Source organism: Mytilus edulis, chromosome 10, assembly GCF_963676685.1.
Source record: "Mytilus edulis chromosome 10, xbMytEdul2.2, whole genome shotgun sequence".
NCBI classification, from domain to species: Eukaryota; Metazoa; Mollusca; class Bivalvia; order Mytilida; family Mytilidae; genus Mytilus; species Mytilus edulis.
In genome coordinates this window covers 25,526,349-25,541,170 of record NC_092353.1, presented here as the reverse complement: position 1 = coordinate 25,541,170, position 14,822 = coordinate 25,526,349, and the positions used below count along the sequence as shown (strand labels likewise).

At 34.0% G+C, this 14,822-nt stretch overlaps 1 protein-coding gene across 1 annotated transcript; it reads left to right on the top strand.

The window, feature by feature from the left end:
* Window positions 1–224: 224 nt before the first annotated feature.
* Window positions 225–13,457, top strand: LOC139492069 (uncharacterized). The gene is made up of 4 exons (XM_071280193.1): window positions 225–368; window positions 1,008–1,075; window positions 12,339–12,455; window positions 13,398–13,457. The coding sequence occupies exons 1-4, from the start codon at window positions 245–247 to the stop codon at window positions 13,416–13,418; spliced, it is 330 nt and encodes a 109-aa protein (XP_071136294.1). The 5' UTR covers window positions 225–244; the 3' UTR covers window positions 13,419–13,457.
* Window positions 13,458–14,822: the final 1,365 nt, after the last annotated feature.

The following is a 14,822-nucleotide window of genomic DNA, read 5'->3' as shown; positions in this document are numbered from 1 at the left end:
GATAATGGCTGTTCGGGTGCCTGCAATTATCAAGTGGATATTTCAATCTGCAAATAAGCATACGTATATTTTTTAAGTATCAAAGTTCTGTAGAAATCTTGAAACGGGTTAGGAATAACCCTGCAAAATATTACGAGGGGTAACCCTTCAATGTAATGTCCGCCTTTTATGAGGATATATATTAAGTGCTAAAAAGTATTTCAAATTGATTTAAGGTAACTTGAAACTAATGAAATGACATTCTATGCTTTTTCAGGTCAACGTACCCAAACAAAGGCGTACCTTCTGTAAAAATACAGACTGCAGAAAGCACACCTTACACAAAGTAACACAGTACAAGGCTGGAAAAGCCTCATTATATGCACAAGGTATTTATTTTGTAAAATGCTTATAAAGTTGCACGAATGAATTGTGATTTTATCAATATCTCTTTCATGAGCCGACAAACCCTTAAGCTTGCACACACTATGTGAGACCAAGAGACTGATGCAAACAAGTTGTCAATTTTCATAAACAAAACCAAGCACTGTAAATTGATTGGCATTCTCCTACATGAGGAGCAACTAATAATTTTGGCACGGAATCATTTCATAAATCTTGCTTGTTTTTCAAGCCAACTACTTTGTAGACATATACATGAAACGGAAAGGATGTACAAAAGTAATAAAACATTTTGGTTAAACTTTTTGATGAATTACTTCCTGCTGATTCCAGAATTAATCTGTTTCTTGCATTAACCCTTTCAACGCCATTTTTCTATTTTTTTGTGTAGCGTTGAAAGGGTTAATACATGGAGCAAGGTACATGCAGTGATGTACATGTACTACTTCATTTGGAAATCTGCTTTTCATGCATATTCAACAGTACTAATGACTTGTAGTGGCAGCTGGAAATCATAATGTGTACCTGCGTTTCAACAAACTTTATTATGTAAATTAAGTTCATATTTAATAATATTTATACATTGACTTCTGATAATTTTAGTAATTGATTTATTTTCTTCAAAGGCAAAAGAAGATATGACAGAAAACAAAGTGGGTACGGTGGACAAACCAAGCCTATTTTCAGAAAAAAGGTAATTAAAAATTTGTGTCAGAGAGATAGCTGTCTTCAATTTAATTTAAATCTAAAAAAAAAGAAAGCATACTAAGTATAAATAGAAGCATATATATATATATATGGAATATAGGTAATGATACAACAACAAACCATTAATACCAACAATTAGACATCCAGAGGTAAGTCATTTTGGGAATGCATGTATAAGGCCACACTTAAAAATATTTTGGTTTGTCCAAACCCTACCCAAAGGTTGAGACAGTGGGTAGGTAGGTAGGCATTTTCTTTTTTTTTTTCAAAAAAAGAAATTGAAGTATCAGATGCTTATTAGTCTTCATGCCTATTTGATTAAAAAAAAACTTCTTCAAATCAGGACAATAAAAGAATTTGAGTAGGCAGCTTTTTCCTGGGTAGGTAGGGTTTGGGCAAACAAACCTATTATTTATTATGGCCTAACAAATTTAGCAAAATTGAGGAAAGTGGAGAAATTTTTGTCTCTAAGTTCTACCCTAATGCATTGATTTTTAACTGTATTTTTCCTATACAGCTTCTGATTGGTTGATACAGGATTGGAATTACATTTAATCAAAAGCTTATCCAGTTAGGTTTAAAAATTGCCGAAAATCATATTCACAATTTACGAAGTATAGAATATATCTTTCATTTCTGCACGTCGGAGCCATTAAAAATATGCCTTTTTAGCTCACCTGTCCCGAAGGGACAAGTGAGCTTATGCCATCACTTGGCGTCCGTCGTCTGTCGTCTGTCGTCGTAAACTATTTCAAGAATCTTCTCCTCTGAAACTACTGGGCCAAATACTTTCAAACTTTAACTGAATGTTCCTTAGGGTATCTAATTTATAAATTGTATCCGAAGTTTTGATCTATCAACAAACATGGTCGCCATTGCTAAAAATAGAACATAGGGGTCAAATGCAGTTTTTGGCTTATAACCACAGGCACTTGTCTCAAAAAAAAATTCCTATATACCTTAATATAACACAAGGTACTTAACTAAATTTTTGAATGATGACACCCAGTCCAAAATTCACGTTATTTTTTTTATTTCTCGGTTGTCAAACCTACTTAAACTTAATATGCCGTAAATCTAAATTGATTTATCTACACAATGGTATATATCACGACTATCATTGTTGTCGGGATCATTAGTAGCAGGCCTCAGAACTCGGTCAACGGGATGTTTTTTTGCATTCGTCTCAATTTTTGGCAACACCCAGTCCGCATGTAATTTTATACTGGTTTCTCATTGGTCAATCGTCTGGCTAAAAATAAATGTGGGAAATTTTGGTCAATTTATAACTCTACATCAGTGTCGTTGTGTACACGTGTGTTTCATAACAAACTTATTTGGGTTTGTTTCACATAATCTGTAAAGAATTTACAATAAAGGTAATAATTCATAGTCAGAGGGAAGCTGACAGTTTTTATTTTAATATTTTTTATAATAATTCAATCACTGCGGGCTGGGTGTTGCCAAAAATTGAGACGAATGCAAAAAACATCCCGTTGACCGACTTCTGAGGCCTGCTACTAATGATCCCTACAACAATGATAGTCGTGTCATATACCATTGTGTAGATAAATCAATTTAGATTTACGGCATATTAAGTTTAAGTAGGTTTGACAACCGAGAAACACAAAAAATAACGGGAATTTGGGACTGGGTGTCATTATTCAAAAATTTAGTTAAGTACCTTGTGTTATATTAAGGTATATAGGAATTTTTTTTTGAGACAAGTGCCTGTGCTTATAACTCAAAAACCAAAGCATTTAGAGCAAATCTGACATGGGGTAATATTGTTTATCAGGTCAAGATCTATCTGCCCTGAAATTTTCAGATTAATCAGACAACCCGTTGTTGGGTTGCTGCCCCTGAATTGGTAATTTTAAGGAAATTTTGCTGTTTTTGGTTATTATCTTGAATATTATTATAGATAGAGATAAACTGTAAACAGGAATAATGTTCAGCAAAGTAAGATTTACAAATAAGTCAACATGACGGAAATGGTCAGTTGACCCTTTTAGGAGTTATTGCCCTTTATAGTCAATTTTTAACCATTTTTCGTAAATCTTAGTAATCTTTTACAAAAATCTTCTCCTCTGAAACTACTGGGCCAAATACTTCCAAACTTTAATTGAATGTTCCTTAGGGTATCTAGTTTGTAAATTGTATCCGAAGTTATGATCTATCAACAAACATGGTCGCCATTGCTAAAAATAGAACATAGGGGTCAAATGCAGTTTTTGGCTTATAACTCAAAAACCAAAGCATTTAGAGCAAATCTGAGATGGGGTAATATTGTTTATCAGGTCAAGATCTATCTGCCCTGAAATTTTCAGATTAATCAGACAACCTGTTGTTGGGTTGCTGCCCCTAAATTGGTAATTTTAAGGAAATTTTGCTGTTTTTGGTTATTATCTTGAATATTATTATAGATAGACAGTGATATTGTTGTCTTTTTTCAAAACTACCTCTACCGTTTTTTATTGGGAAAATTGCATATTTTTTATTGAAATTGGGAAATTTTTACATTTTTGATTCTAAACACATCTCCGATTTTTTGCTGACCTTTGCTGTCTTTTTTGCACTGTTTTTTCATGTATATTTTGGTTGTCAGACATTTTCAACCTGAAAGGTACTTTTCGAGAGGGGAGTGAAACCAAAACAATGATGGTACTTAATGCATTGAAAACCATGTGTCTTACAAACACCATGATGATTCTGATCAGAAAACTGGATCTCAAAAGTGCTTTCTAATATCAAAATAATAACATGAATACGAAATTTACAAACATTACTACCAATGCCATCACTGTTTTGGGAAAATGTTGAACTTTTTGGGAGGAATTTTAAGCCATTTTTTAGCTCACCTGGCCCGAAGGGCCAAGTGAGCTTTTCTCATCACTTGGCGTCCGTCGTCCTGCGTCCGTCGTCGTTAACTTTTACAAAAATCTTCTCCTCTGAAACTGCTGGGCCAAATTTAACCAAACATGGCCAAAATCATTATTAGGGTATCTAGTTTAAAAATTGTGTCCGGTGACCCGCCCAACCAACCAAGATGGCCGCCATGGCTAAAAATAGAACATAGGGTTAAAATGCAGTTTTTGGCTTATAACTCAAAAACCAAAGCATTTAGAGCAAATCTGACATGGGGTAAAATTGTTTATCAGGTCAAGATCTATCTGCCCTGAAATTGTCAGATGAATCGGACAACCCGTTGTTGGGTTGCTGCCCCTGAATTGGTTATTTTGAGAAAATTTTGATGTTTTTGGTTATTATCTTGAATATTTTTATAGATAGAGATAAACTGTAAACAGCAAAAATGTTCAGCAAAGTAAGATCTACAAATAAGTCAACATGACCAAAATGGTCTGTTGACCCCTTTAGAAGTTATTGCCCTTTATAGTCAATTTTAACCATTTTTAGCTCACCTGACCTGAAAGGTCAAGTGAGCTTTTCTCATCACTTGGCGTCCGTCGTCCGTCGTCCTGCGTCCGTCGTCCGTCGTCCGTCGTCTGTAAACTTTTACAAAAATCTTCTCCTCTGAAACTACTGGGCCAAATTCTACCAAACTTGGCCACAATCATCCTTGGGATATCTAGTTTAAAAAATGTGTGGCGTTACCCGTCAAACCAACCAAGATGGCCGCCATGGCTAAAAATAGAACATAGGGGTAAAATGCAGTTTTTGGCTTATAACTCAAAAACCAAAGCATTTAGAGCAAATCTGACATGGGGTAAAATTGTTTATCAGGTGAAGATCTATCTGCCCTGAAATTTTCAGACGAATCGGACAACCTATTGTTGGGTTGCTGCCCCTGAAATGGTTATTTTAAGGAAATTTTGCAGTTTTTGGTTATTATCTTGAATACTATTATAGATAGAGATAAACTGTAAACAGCAATAATGTTCAGCAGAGTAAGACCTACAAATAAGTCAACATGACCAAAATTGCCAGTCGACCCCTTAAGGAGTTATTGCCCTTTATAGTCAATTTTTAATTACTTTTCATAATTTTTTGTAACTTTTCTAAAAATCTTCTTCTCTAAAACTACTTTGCCAAATTTAATCAAACTTGGCGGCAATTATCATTGTGGTTTATAGTTTAAAAAATGTGTCCGATGACCCAGCCTACCAGACAAAATGGCCGACATGGCTAAAATTAGAACATAGTGGTAAAATGCAGTTTTTGCTTTATATCTTTGAAACCAAGACATTTAGGGCAAATCTTTCAAGATTTTAATGTCCATCAGAATAAGATATATCCCCTCACAAATTTTCAGTTGAATCGGACAACCTGTTGTTGGGTTGCTGCCCTTAAATTAGTTATTTTAAGAAAATTTTGCAGTTTTTGGTTATTATCTTGAATACTATTATAGATAGAGATAAACTGTAAACAGCAATAATGTTCAGCAAAGTAAGATCTACAAATAAGTCAGCATGATCAAAATTTTTAGAGGACCCCTTAAGGAGTTATTGCCCTTTAGAGTCAATATTAAACAACTTTTCCTCATTTTTGTAAATTGTATAAAAATCTTTTCTAAAACTACTTGGCCAAATTTAACCAAACTTGGCCACAATCATAATACTAGGGTATCTATTTTTAAAAAGAGTGTCTAATGACCCCGCCTACCAACAAAGATGGCCGACATAGGTAAACACATTAACAGGTGAGCGACACAGGCTCTTGAGAGCCTCTAGTTCGTAAATCTTAATTATCTTTTACAAAAATCTTCTCCTCTGAAACTACTGGACCAAATTAAACCAAACTTGGCCACAATCATCATTCGGGTATCTAGTTTAAAAATTGTGTCCGGTGATCCGGCCAACCAACCAAGATGGCCGCCATGGCTAAAAATAGAACATAGGGGTAAAATGCAGTTTTTGGCTTATCACTCAAAAACCGAAGCATTTAGAGCAAATCTGACTGTAGTAAAATTGTTTATCAGGTCAAGATCTATCTGCCCTGAAATTTTGAGATGAATGGGACAACTCTTTGATAGGTTGCTGCCCCTGAATTGGTAATTTTAAGGAAATTTTGCTGTTTTTATACGCCCGTCGTCTTTTAGACGGGACGTATTATGGTATACCGTTGTCCGTCCGTCCGTCCGTCGTCCACACTTCGGACAATAACTCAAAAACGCTTTCACCAATTTCCATGAAACTTAAGTGAATTGTTTATATCTATTGACGTAAGCTCCCTTTCGTTTTTTAGCTCACCTGGCCCAAAGGGCCAAGTGAGCTTTACTCATCACTTGGCGTCCGGCGTCCGTCGTCGTCCTGCGTCCGGCGTTAACTTTTACAAAAATCTTCTCCTCTGAAACTACTAGGCCAAATTTAACCAAACTTGGCCACAATCATCATTGGGGTATCTAGTTTAAAAATTGTGTCCGGTGACCCCGCCAACTAACCAAGATGGCCGCCATGGCTATAAATAGAACATAGGGGTAAAATGCAGTTTTTGGCTTATAACTCAAAAACCAAAGCATTTAGGGCAAATCTGACATGGGGTAATATTGTTAATCAGGTTAAGATCTATCTGCCCTGAAATTTTCAGATGAATCTGACATTCCGTTGTTAGGTTGCTGCCCCTGAATTGGTAATTTTAAGGAAATTTTGTTGTTTTTGGTTATTATCTTGAATATTATTTTAGATAGAGATAAACTGTAAAAAGCAATAATGTTCAGCAAAGTAAGATCTACAAAAAAGTCAACACGACCAAAATGATCAGTTGACCACTTTAGGAGTTATTGCCCTTTATAGTCAATTTTTAACCATTTTTCGTAAATCTTAGTAATCTTTTAGAAAAATCTTCTCCCCTGAAACTGCTGAGCCAAATTATTTGAAACTTGGCCACAATCATCATTGGGGTATCTAGGTTAAAAATTGTGTCTGGTGACCTGGCCATCAAACCAAGATGGCCGCCACGGCTAAAAATAGAACATAGGGGTAAAATGCAGTTTTTGGCTTATAACTCAAAAACCAAATAATTTAGAGAAAATCTGACATGAAGTAAAATTGTTAATCAGGTCAAGATCTATCTGCCCTGAAATTTTCAGATGAATTGGACAACCTGTTTTTGGGTTGCGGCCCCTGAATTGGTAATTTTAAGGAAATTTTGCTGTTTTTGGTTATTATATTGAATATTATTATAGATATAGGTAAACTGTAAACAGCAATAATGTTCAGCAAAGTAAGATCTACAAATAAGTCAACAGGAACGAAATGGTCAATTGACCCCTGTAGGAGTTATTGACCTTTGTAGTCAATTTTCAATCTGCTTCCTTTGTTTAATATTCACATAGACCAAGGTGAGCGACACAGGCTCTTTAGAGCCTCTAGTTTTTAATTTCAGATTTTAAGTTTTGGATTTATGGGGCTTTATTCATAAAAAAGGGGGGATTTTCAACACTTCGGACAATAACTCAAAAAGGCTTTCACCAATGTCCATGAAACTTTGGTGAATTGTTTATATCTATTGATGTAAGCTCCCTTTCAATTTTGATAAATTTCAGATTTTAAGTTTTGGATTTATGGGGCTTTATTCATAAAAAAGGGGGGATTTTCAACACTTCAGACAATAACCAGTGTTCTAGGATTTTTTTGGCACCTTGACTTACCACGGGTAAGATCAATAAAAAAATTACTTACCCACATCTAAAAGTTAAATCCGCCAACCAATGCAGACAGCGCAAAGCGCCGTCCGCTGCGGCGAGCTAAAGCTCGTCGCCCTTATGGCCGGGGGTCTGGGGGCCGCTCAAAAAACTTTTATGACATGCTTTAGATTATATGTTGTGAAGTTTGTCTGAACAAAGCTGGATTCGGATACGATTGAATTTTATACAAAATTTAAAAAAAACGATTTCTTACTAAATTTGACAAATATGTTATAGTTATTACTATGTCATTTATTAAGAGCTATAATAAATGCAACTGTAAGTTTATTTTCCTCCGATGACAAGAAAAAAAAATCGTTTATGTCCCAATTTAAGGACCAGTTATCAATCCGGATTTTCCGATTTTACCGACACCGTGACCGACTTTTAGAATGATAGGAGAAGAATGTGGTCTCTTTTGCGCTTGATTACACCTAGTAAACGAGTGCTTGAATAAAAGCGCCGATAGACATCGACAAAATCTTCGATCTTTTATCAAAGTTTTTTCTCATGATTTAATAAAAATAAAAAGCAGATATGGGAAAATTGAAGAGGACCGGGAAATTTCAAGAGTTTTTCGGCTTCCCCGAACTTGAAAATTGACTTACCACCGGGTGACAAAGGCTAAAAAATGACTTACCCGTTGTCCTAATCCACTTACCCCGGGTAACGGGTAATGGGAATCCTAGAACACTGAATAACTCAAAAAGGCTTTCACCAATGTCCATGAAACTTTGGTGAATTGTTTATATCTATTGATGTAAGCTCCCTTTCAATTTTTATAAATTTCAGATTTTAAGTTTTGGATTTATGGGGCTTTATTCATAAAAAAAAGGGGGATTTTCAACACTTCGGACAATAACTCAAAAAGGCTTTCACCAATGTCCATGAAACTTTGGTGAATTGTGTATATCTATTGATGTAAGCTCCCTTTCAATTTTTATAAATTTCAGATTTTAAGTTTTGGATTTATGGGGCTTTATTCATAAAAAAAGGGGGATTTTCAACACTTCGGCCAATAACTCAAAAAGGCTTTCACCAATGTCCATGAAACTTTGGTGAATTGTTTATATCTATTGATGTAAGCTCCCTTTCAATTTTTATAAATTTCAGATTTTAAGTTTTGGATTTATGGGGCTTTATTCATAAAAAAAGGGGGATTTTCAACACTTCGGACAATAACTCAAAAAGGCTTTCACCAATGTCCATGAAACTTTGGTGAATTGTTTATATCTATTGATGTAAGCTCCCTTTCAATTTTTATAAATTTCAGATTTTACATTTCCGTGTTATGAATTTTTATGCTTAAAAAAGAGGGGGATTTTCCAATTTTGGGACAATAACTAACACTTTCACAAAATTTTATGCAACTTTGATAAATTGTTTATATCTATTGACATAAGCTCCCTTTTCATTTTTATAAATTTTAGATTTTACGTTTTCTTAAGTAATGAATTTTTATACTTTAAAAAGGGGGATTTTATGAAACTTTGGTGAATATATTAATGTAACATCCCTTTTGATTTGTATATATATTTCTAGTTGATCATATAAATTCATTTAAAGCATAAAAGACAAGTTAAAAGAGCAACGGGCGTATCATGCGCTTAAGCGCAGCCCTTTATTTTTGGTTATTATCTTGAATATTATTATAGATAGAGATAAACTGTAAACAGCAAAAATGTTCAGCTAAGTAAGATCTACAAATAAGTCAACATGACCAAAATGGTCTGTTGACCCCTTTAGGAGTTATTGCCCTTTAAAGTCAATTTTTAACCATTTTTCGTAAATCTTAGTTATCTTTTACAAAAATCTTCTCCTCTGAAACTACTGGATTAAATTAAACCAAACTTGGCCACAATCATCATTGGGGTATCTAGTTTAAAAATTGTGTCCGGTGATCCAGCCAACCAACCAAGATGCCCGCCATGGCTAAAAATAGAAGATAGGGGTAAAATGCAGTTTTTGGCTTATCACTCAAAAACCAAAGCATTTAGAGCAAATCTGACATGTGGTAAAATTGTTTATCAGGTCAAGATCTATCTGCAACAACAAAAGAAAGAGAGTTTTTCACGACCTCAGCTGGCTATACAACCCTTGCACTGGTGGCAAAGTGGGGGGGGGGTTACGCAACAACAAAACTACTTCACAACTTTCTCATTACTTTGCATTTCTTGTTAGATAAATTTTACAAAAATTCTCCCCTGAAACAACTGTCAAATTTAAACAAACTTGGTTTAAATCACCACTAGGATATCCAGGGACCACTGTGTATGATGACCCTGCCTGCCCACATGGCTGAAATAAAACATAGGTTTCAAATGCACTTTTTAGTATTATATCTCTGAAACTAAACGACAGTACAACAGTTGCATTTATCATGCAACAATTGTAAATAAAAATATCAGGTGAGCGACACAGGGTCCTTGGACCCTCTAGTTTTAGTAATTGGGAATTTTCTCTAGGGGAAAAGGCTGAATTTCGGCTGTAATTTGAGGCAAACAATATCACTGATAGAGATAAACTGTAAACAGGAATAATGTTCAGCAAAGTAAGATTTACAAATAAGTCAACATGACGGAAATGGTCAGTTGACCCCTTTAGGAGTTATTGCCCTTTATAGTCAATTTTTAACCATTTTTCGTAAATCTTAGTAATCTTTTACAAAAATCTTCTCCTCTGAAACTACTGGGCCAAATACTTCCAAACTTTAACTGAATGGTCCTTAGGATATCTAGTTTGTAAATTGTATCCGAAGTTATGATCTATCAACAAACATGGTCGCCATTGCTAAAAATAGAACATAGGGGTCAAATGCAGTTTTTGGCTTATAACTCAAAAACCAAAGCATTTAGAGCAAATCTGACGTTGGGTAATATTGTTTATCAGGTCAATTTCTATCTGCCCTGAAATTTTCAGATGAATCAGACAACCTGTTGTTGGGTTGCTGCCCCTGAATTGATAATTTTAAGGAAATTTTGCTGTTTTTGTTTATTATCTTGAATATAATTATAGATAGAAATAAACTGTAAACAGCAATAATGTTCAGCAAAGTAAGATCTTCAATTAAGTCAATTTGACCAAAATTGTCAATTGACCCCTTAAGGAGTTATTGCCCTTTAAAGACTTTTTTCACAATTTGTTCATCATGTTGACTTACTTTAAAAAATCTTCTCCTTTGAAACTGCTGTATCAATTTCAGCCAAACTTAGGCTAAATGAGTTTCAGAGTATCTAGTATAAATTTTATATTTTATTTCCTTGTATGTCAAGAAACATAGCTCCTATGGCTAAAATAGAACATAGGAGAAAATGATTATTTTTTTTGGCTTTTGAAGAAAATAGGACGATCCAAAAAACATTTAAATAAATTGAAAAGCCAAAATAATCATTGATGAGAGATTTAACCAAAAGAATTAAGGTGAGCGATTCAGGCTCTTGAGAGCCTCTTGTTCATTAAGCGAAAAAAGTAGACGATTTTTTTCAACTGCATTTTAAGTCAATTTGAGCCGCATGACCCTATATATTTTTTTGGTTGTAATGCAACACTGGCATTTCTAGTAACAGGAACTGCTACCCGTTTTTCCCTAGTTTGTGTAGTCTTTGAGAGAAAAAAATACGGAACACTAGTGGTACCCTATGGAAAATGCATTACGAATAATTGCGCTCTTGTAACCATACACATGTGTGAATTAAAATTAAAATTCACGCAGTTAAAGCTTATTTGGCGAAAATAATCAAAATTATACTAAACCAAAGCAAACCAGAAAGTTTGGTATGGTAAAGACTACTACAGGCACAAACACATCAAATTATATGCGTAAGAGCATGTTTCTCCTCTTTTTTCTTTGAAGTTACCCAGTTTTAACATGTACATAAATTTCTAAAATGCACATTTAAAAAAAAAATATACCGCTCGCTCCACTTGTAGAGCACCCGCCTCAACAAAACTCATTTTCAAGAATTTTTTACAATCAAAAAAATACCGCTCGCTCGCCCCATATTTTTTGGAGCTTTTGTCCAAAGAACTATTAACCAAATTGGTGTGGCTTTAAGTGTTTAAATGTGTCCAAAATCTATCATCAGATGAACCTAAAATTTGAGGCCAAAATCAGCCTTTACCGAACCTACTCCTGTGGTACCAGCAAAAATGAGCGACGACAAACTAAATATTCAACTTAAACATGTAAAATTTCTTAACGAACATTATTTTAAAAACGTTTTTTTGTGGATGTATGCACTCTGTTTCCTGTCCAATAATCAATGCAAATTAACCCATTTTCATTGATTTTTTTGTGGAAAATCTAAATGAGTACTATTGTGACAAAGATAAACAGGCATGTACCTAATTTTCAACCAAAGTTTCATTTCTAGTCTGACAGTATGACTTATTGTGATATTGGTTAATGAATCCTAATTTTATTTAAAAATAAAAAGAGGCCATTTTATGCCTTTTCGAAAACATCACCTTTACTTCCACTATACTGGCTTTCTTTGAAAGATTATGATTAATGTATGTTGACATGTTTATAAATTGGAATGTTAGTAGATAGCAGAGCAAGTTTGGTTAAAAATTGATACTATTTTATTTGATTTTATTGTAGGCCAAAACCACAAAGAAAATCACCTTGAGAATGGAATGTACTGGCTGTAAACACAGGAAACAGATTTCCATTAAGAGATGCAAACACTTTGAATTAGGAGGTGAAAAGAAGAGAAAGGTATGTATTGTTATTCATGTTGTTATTGTCAAAGAGGAAGGGTCAGATGCGATAAGGGCTATTCCAATAAAATGTATGTGGGAGAGAAGGAAGGGACTTTCAAAATATCAATACAACCAATAACCATTTTTTTTTTAGAAAATTTTGCATAATTGTAGTAGACACATACTGAAAAAAAGTCCTACAAACCACATAGCCCTAAGTATATTATGACCTTTCTATCTTTTTACTATGTCAAACTACTATTCATAGCCATTATAATCTGTTATAATCAGAAAAAATGATTGGCAGAAAATAACCAATTTAAAGTCTATTTCCAACGAAATCACTCTTTTTGTGATTGTGTTATTTGTAAACCTGAACAAAAAAGATATAAATGTTTTACTGAATATTGCATTAAAAATGAAATGCATGCATTCACACCATTGAATGCAATATTCTGTAAACCAACTTATTTGTGCACATACATGTATTTTGATCCAAATATTATTCTTTCTTGCCAACTTTGTGGTGATTTATTTCTGAGATCATCTGATTATCTTGATATATTTATAAATGTCTGATGTGGAAATGCTTGAAAGTTGTGTACGATTTGATCATACCTGGAAAATTAATGTTCATGTAGCAACTGTTGCTTTAAAGAAAACGAATAAAAAATCTGAAGGATATTTTGATAGAAGAGAGACAAATTCAAAGTTAGACTCAAATAACCTTATATAAATTAAAATCTTATGTATAAGATATTGTTTTAAACATGTAAATGTTAACCTGAATTGTGTATATGAATGTTAATCACCATTTAGATATGCTCAGAACCAAGTATTCTAAAAATTGAAAACACTACTATATGACTATTTGTATATCAAATCCAACACAAACTATTGAGTTTCTATGATCATGTTGATTTTTATGAAACTAATTGATTTCCTTTCTATTTTACAGGGACAGATGATCATGTTCTAGAGGACAGACCCTTGTGTATAAATAAAGAAAAAAAAGAAACAGTGTGTACACTTCTTTCAAATGGCCTCTTAAAAAAACCCAGTTTGTTTGGAAAGGACACTATTTAAAAAGATTATAAGCGTCATGAGGCTTTAAGATAGATCATCAATCAAATGATTTGAAACTTGTACACAATGCTTATTACCACACAGTACAAGTTTGAAACGGAGTAGCATCACTTTAACCATTCTAGAGTTATGGCCCTTTATAAATGAGAAAGTTGCTGAATTGGCCATTTCCACTCTTATTTCTTGTGTTTGAATATTTTAGATGTTTGTGAATAGATAATCCTAATATCTATAACAAGGCCTCCAATAGGATACTGGTTATTTTAGCGCCTGTGATGAAAGTCCCAGTATTGAAAACATAAGAACCACAATACTGATGTCTGTATTACAAAACTAATAGTAAAAATATTGATATTTCAGAGGGTTGTAGACTTTACACTTCATTCCTTACAGATACCTTATGTTTCAAAGTCTCCTTCTGTCATATGCAAATTGTCTTAAATCTACATATCAGTCCGACAGGTTCCATTGACCCCTACCTCGTTTCATGGATCAAAGCTCAAGTTTGTAAACTAGCAAGTATCTCCTTTACCTCATTTTCATGGTTCATTGGTCACTTAAATATCAGAAGATTTATACTGTTAAGCTTTAGGTCAACTGTATTTAGTGTATATGGAAAGATTGTAATGTGTACCTGTATATAAAAAAAAAGATGTGGCATGATTGCCAATGGGACAACTCTCCTCAAAAGACCAAATGCCAGAGATGACACTATAGGTCACCAAATGGTGCAACTAACCTAGGACAGTGGTATAACAGTACAACATAAGAACAAACAGACTATAAAAATCAATTGTAAAGGCTTAACTCATCAGATGGATACAAATAGAAATACATATAACAAAAACATGTGGATGTGACTGGGTTCTTGTACATCCCAACAACAAAGACACTTCGGTAGAGATCGGTTAGTACTCACAGTTACAGACAGCTAGTTCAAAACCAATAACAAGTTTTTTTCGTCTGACTAGGGAGAATTTTGATATTGTTAAATTTATGGCATTCATAGAATAAAACTTAAAGGTCAGTTAAGCAGGAGAGAAATTTCAGCTGACAGCACTCTGGTGGTTACAACATGCATTAAGAAAAGGAGAGGTCTAATTCAAAGGTGGACTGCAGAAAGCTAGAAGGTTGTGTTGCACATGATCTCTATCAATTGTACTTTATTTATACAAATAGCACCATATCAGAATATCAAGATATTAGATGAAGATCAAATCAAACCAAAAAGTAGAAAATTTGCCACTCAAATCAAAACCGTGTTGGAAATAGGAGTGGTAGCTTCTAAAACTGCCAT

Excerpts from the sequence above, each read along its gene's own strand:
- LOC139492069 (XM_071280193.1), top strand. The coding sequence starts at position 245 with ATGCTTTTTCAGGTCAACGTACCCAAACAAAGGCGTACCTTCTGTAAA. Across the intron at positions 1,076-12,338 it reads AGCCTATTTTCAGAAAAAAG|GCCAAAACCACAAAGAAAAT; the intron begins GTAATTAAAAAT and ends ATTTTATTGTAG. Across the intron at positions 12,456-13,397 it reads GAGGTGAAAAGAAGAGAAAG|GGACAGATGATCATGTTCTA; the intron begins GTATGTATTGTT and ends TCTATTTTACAG.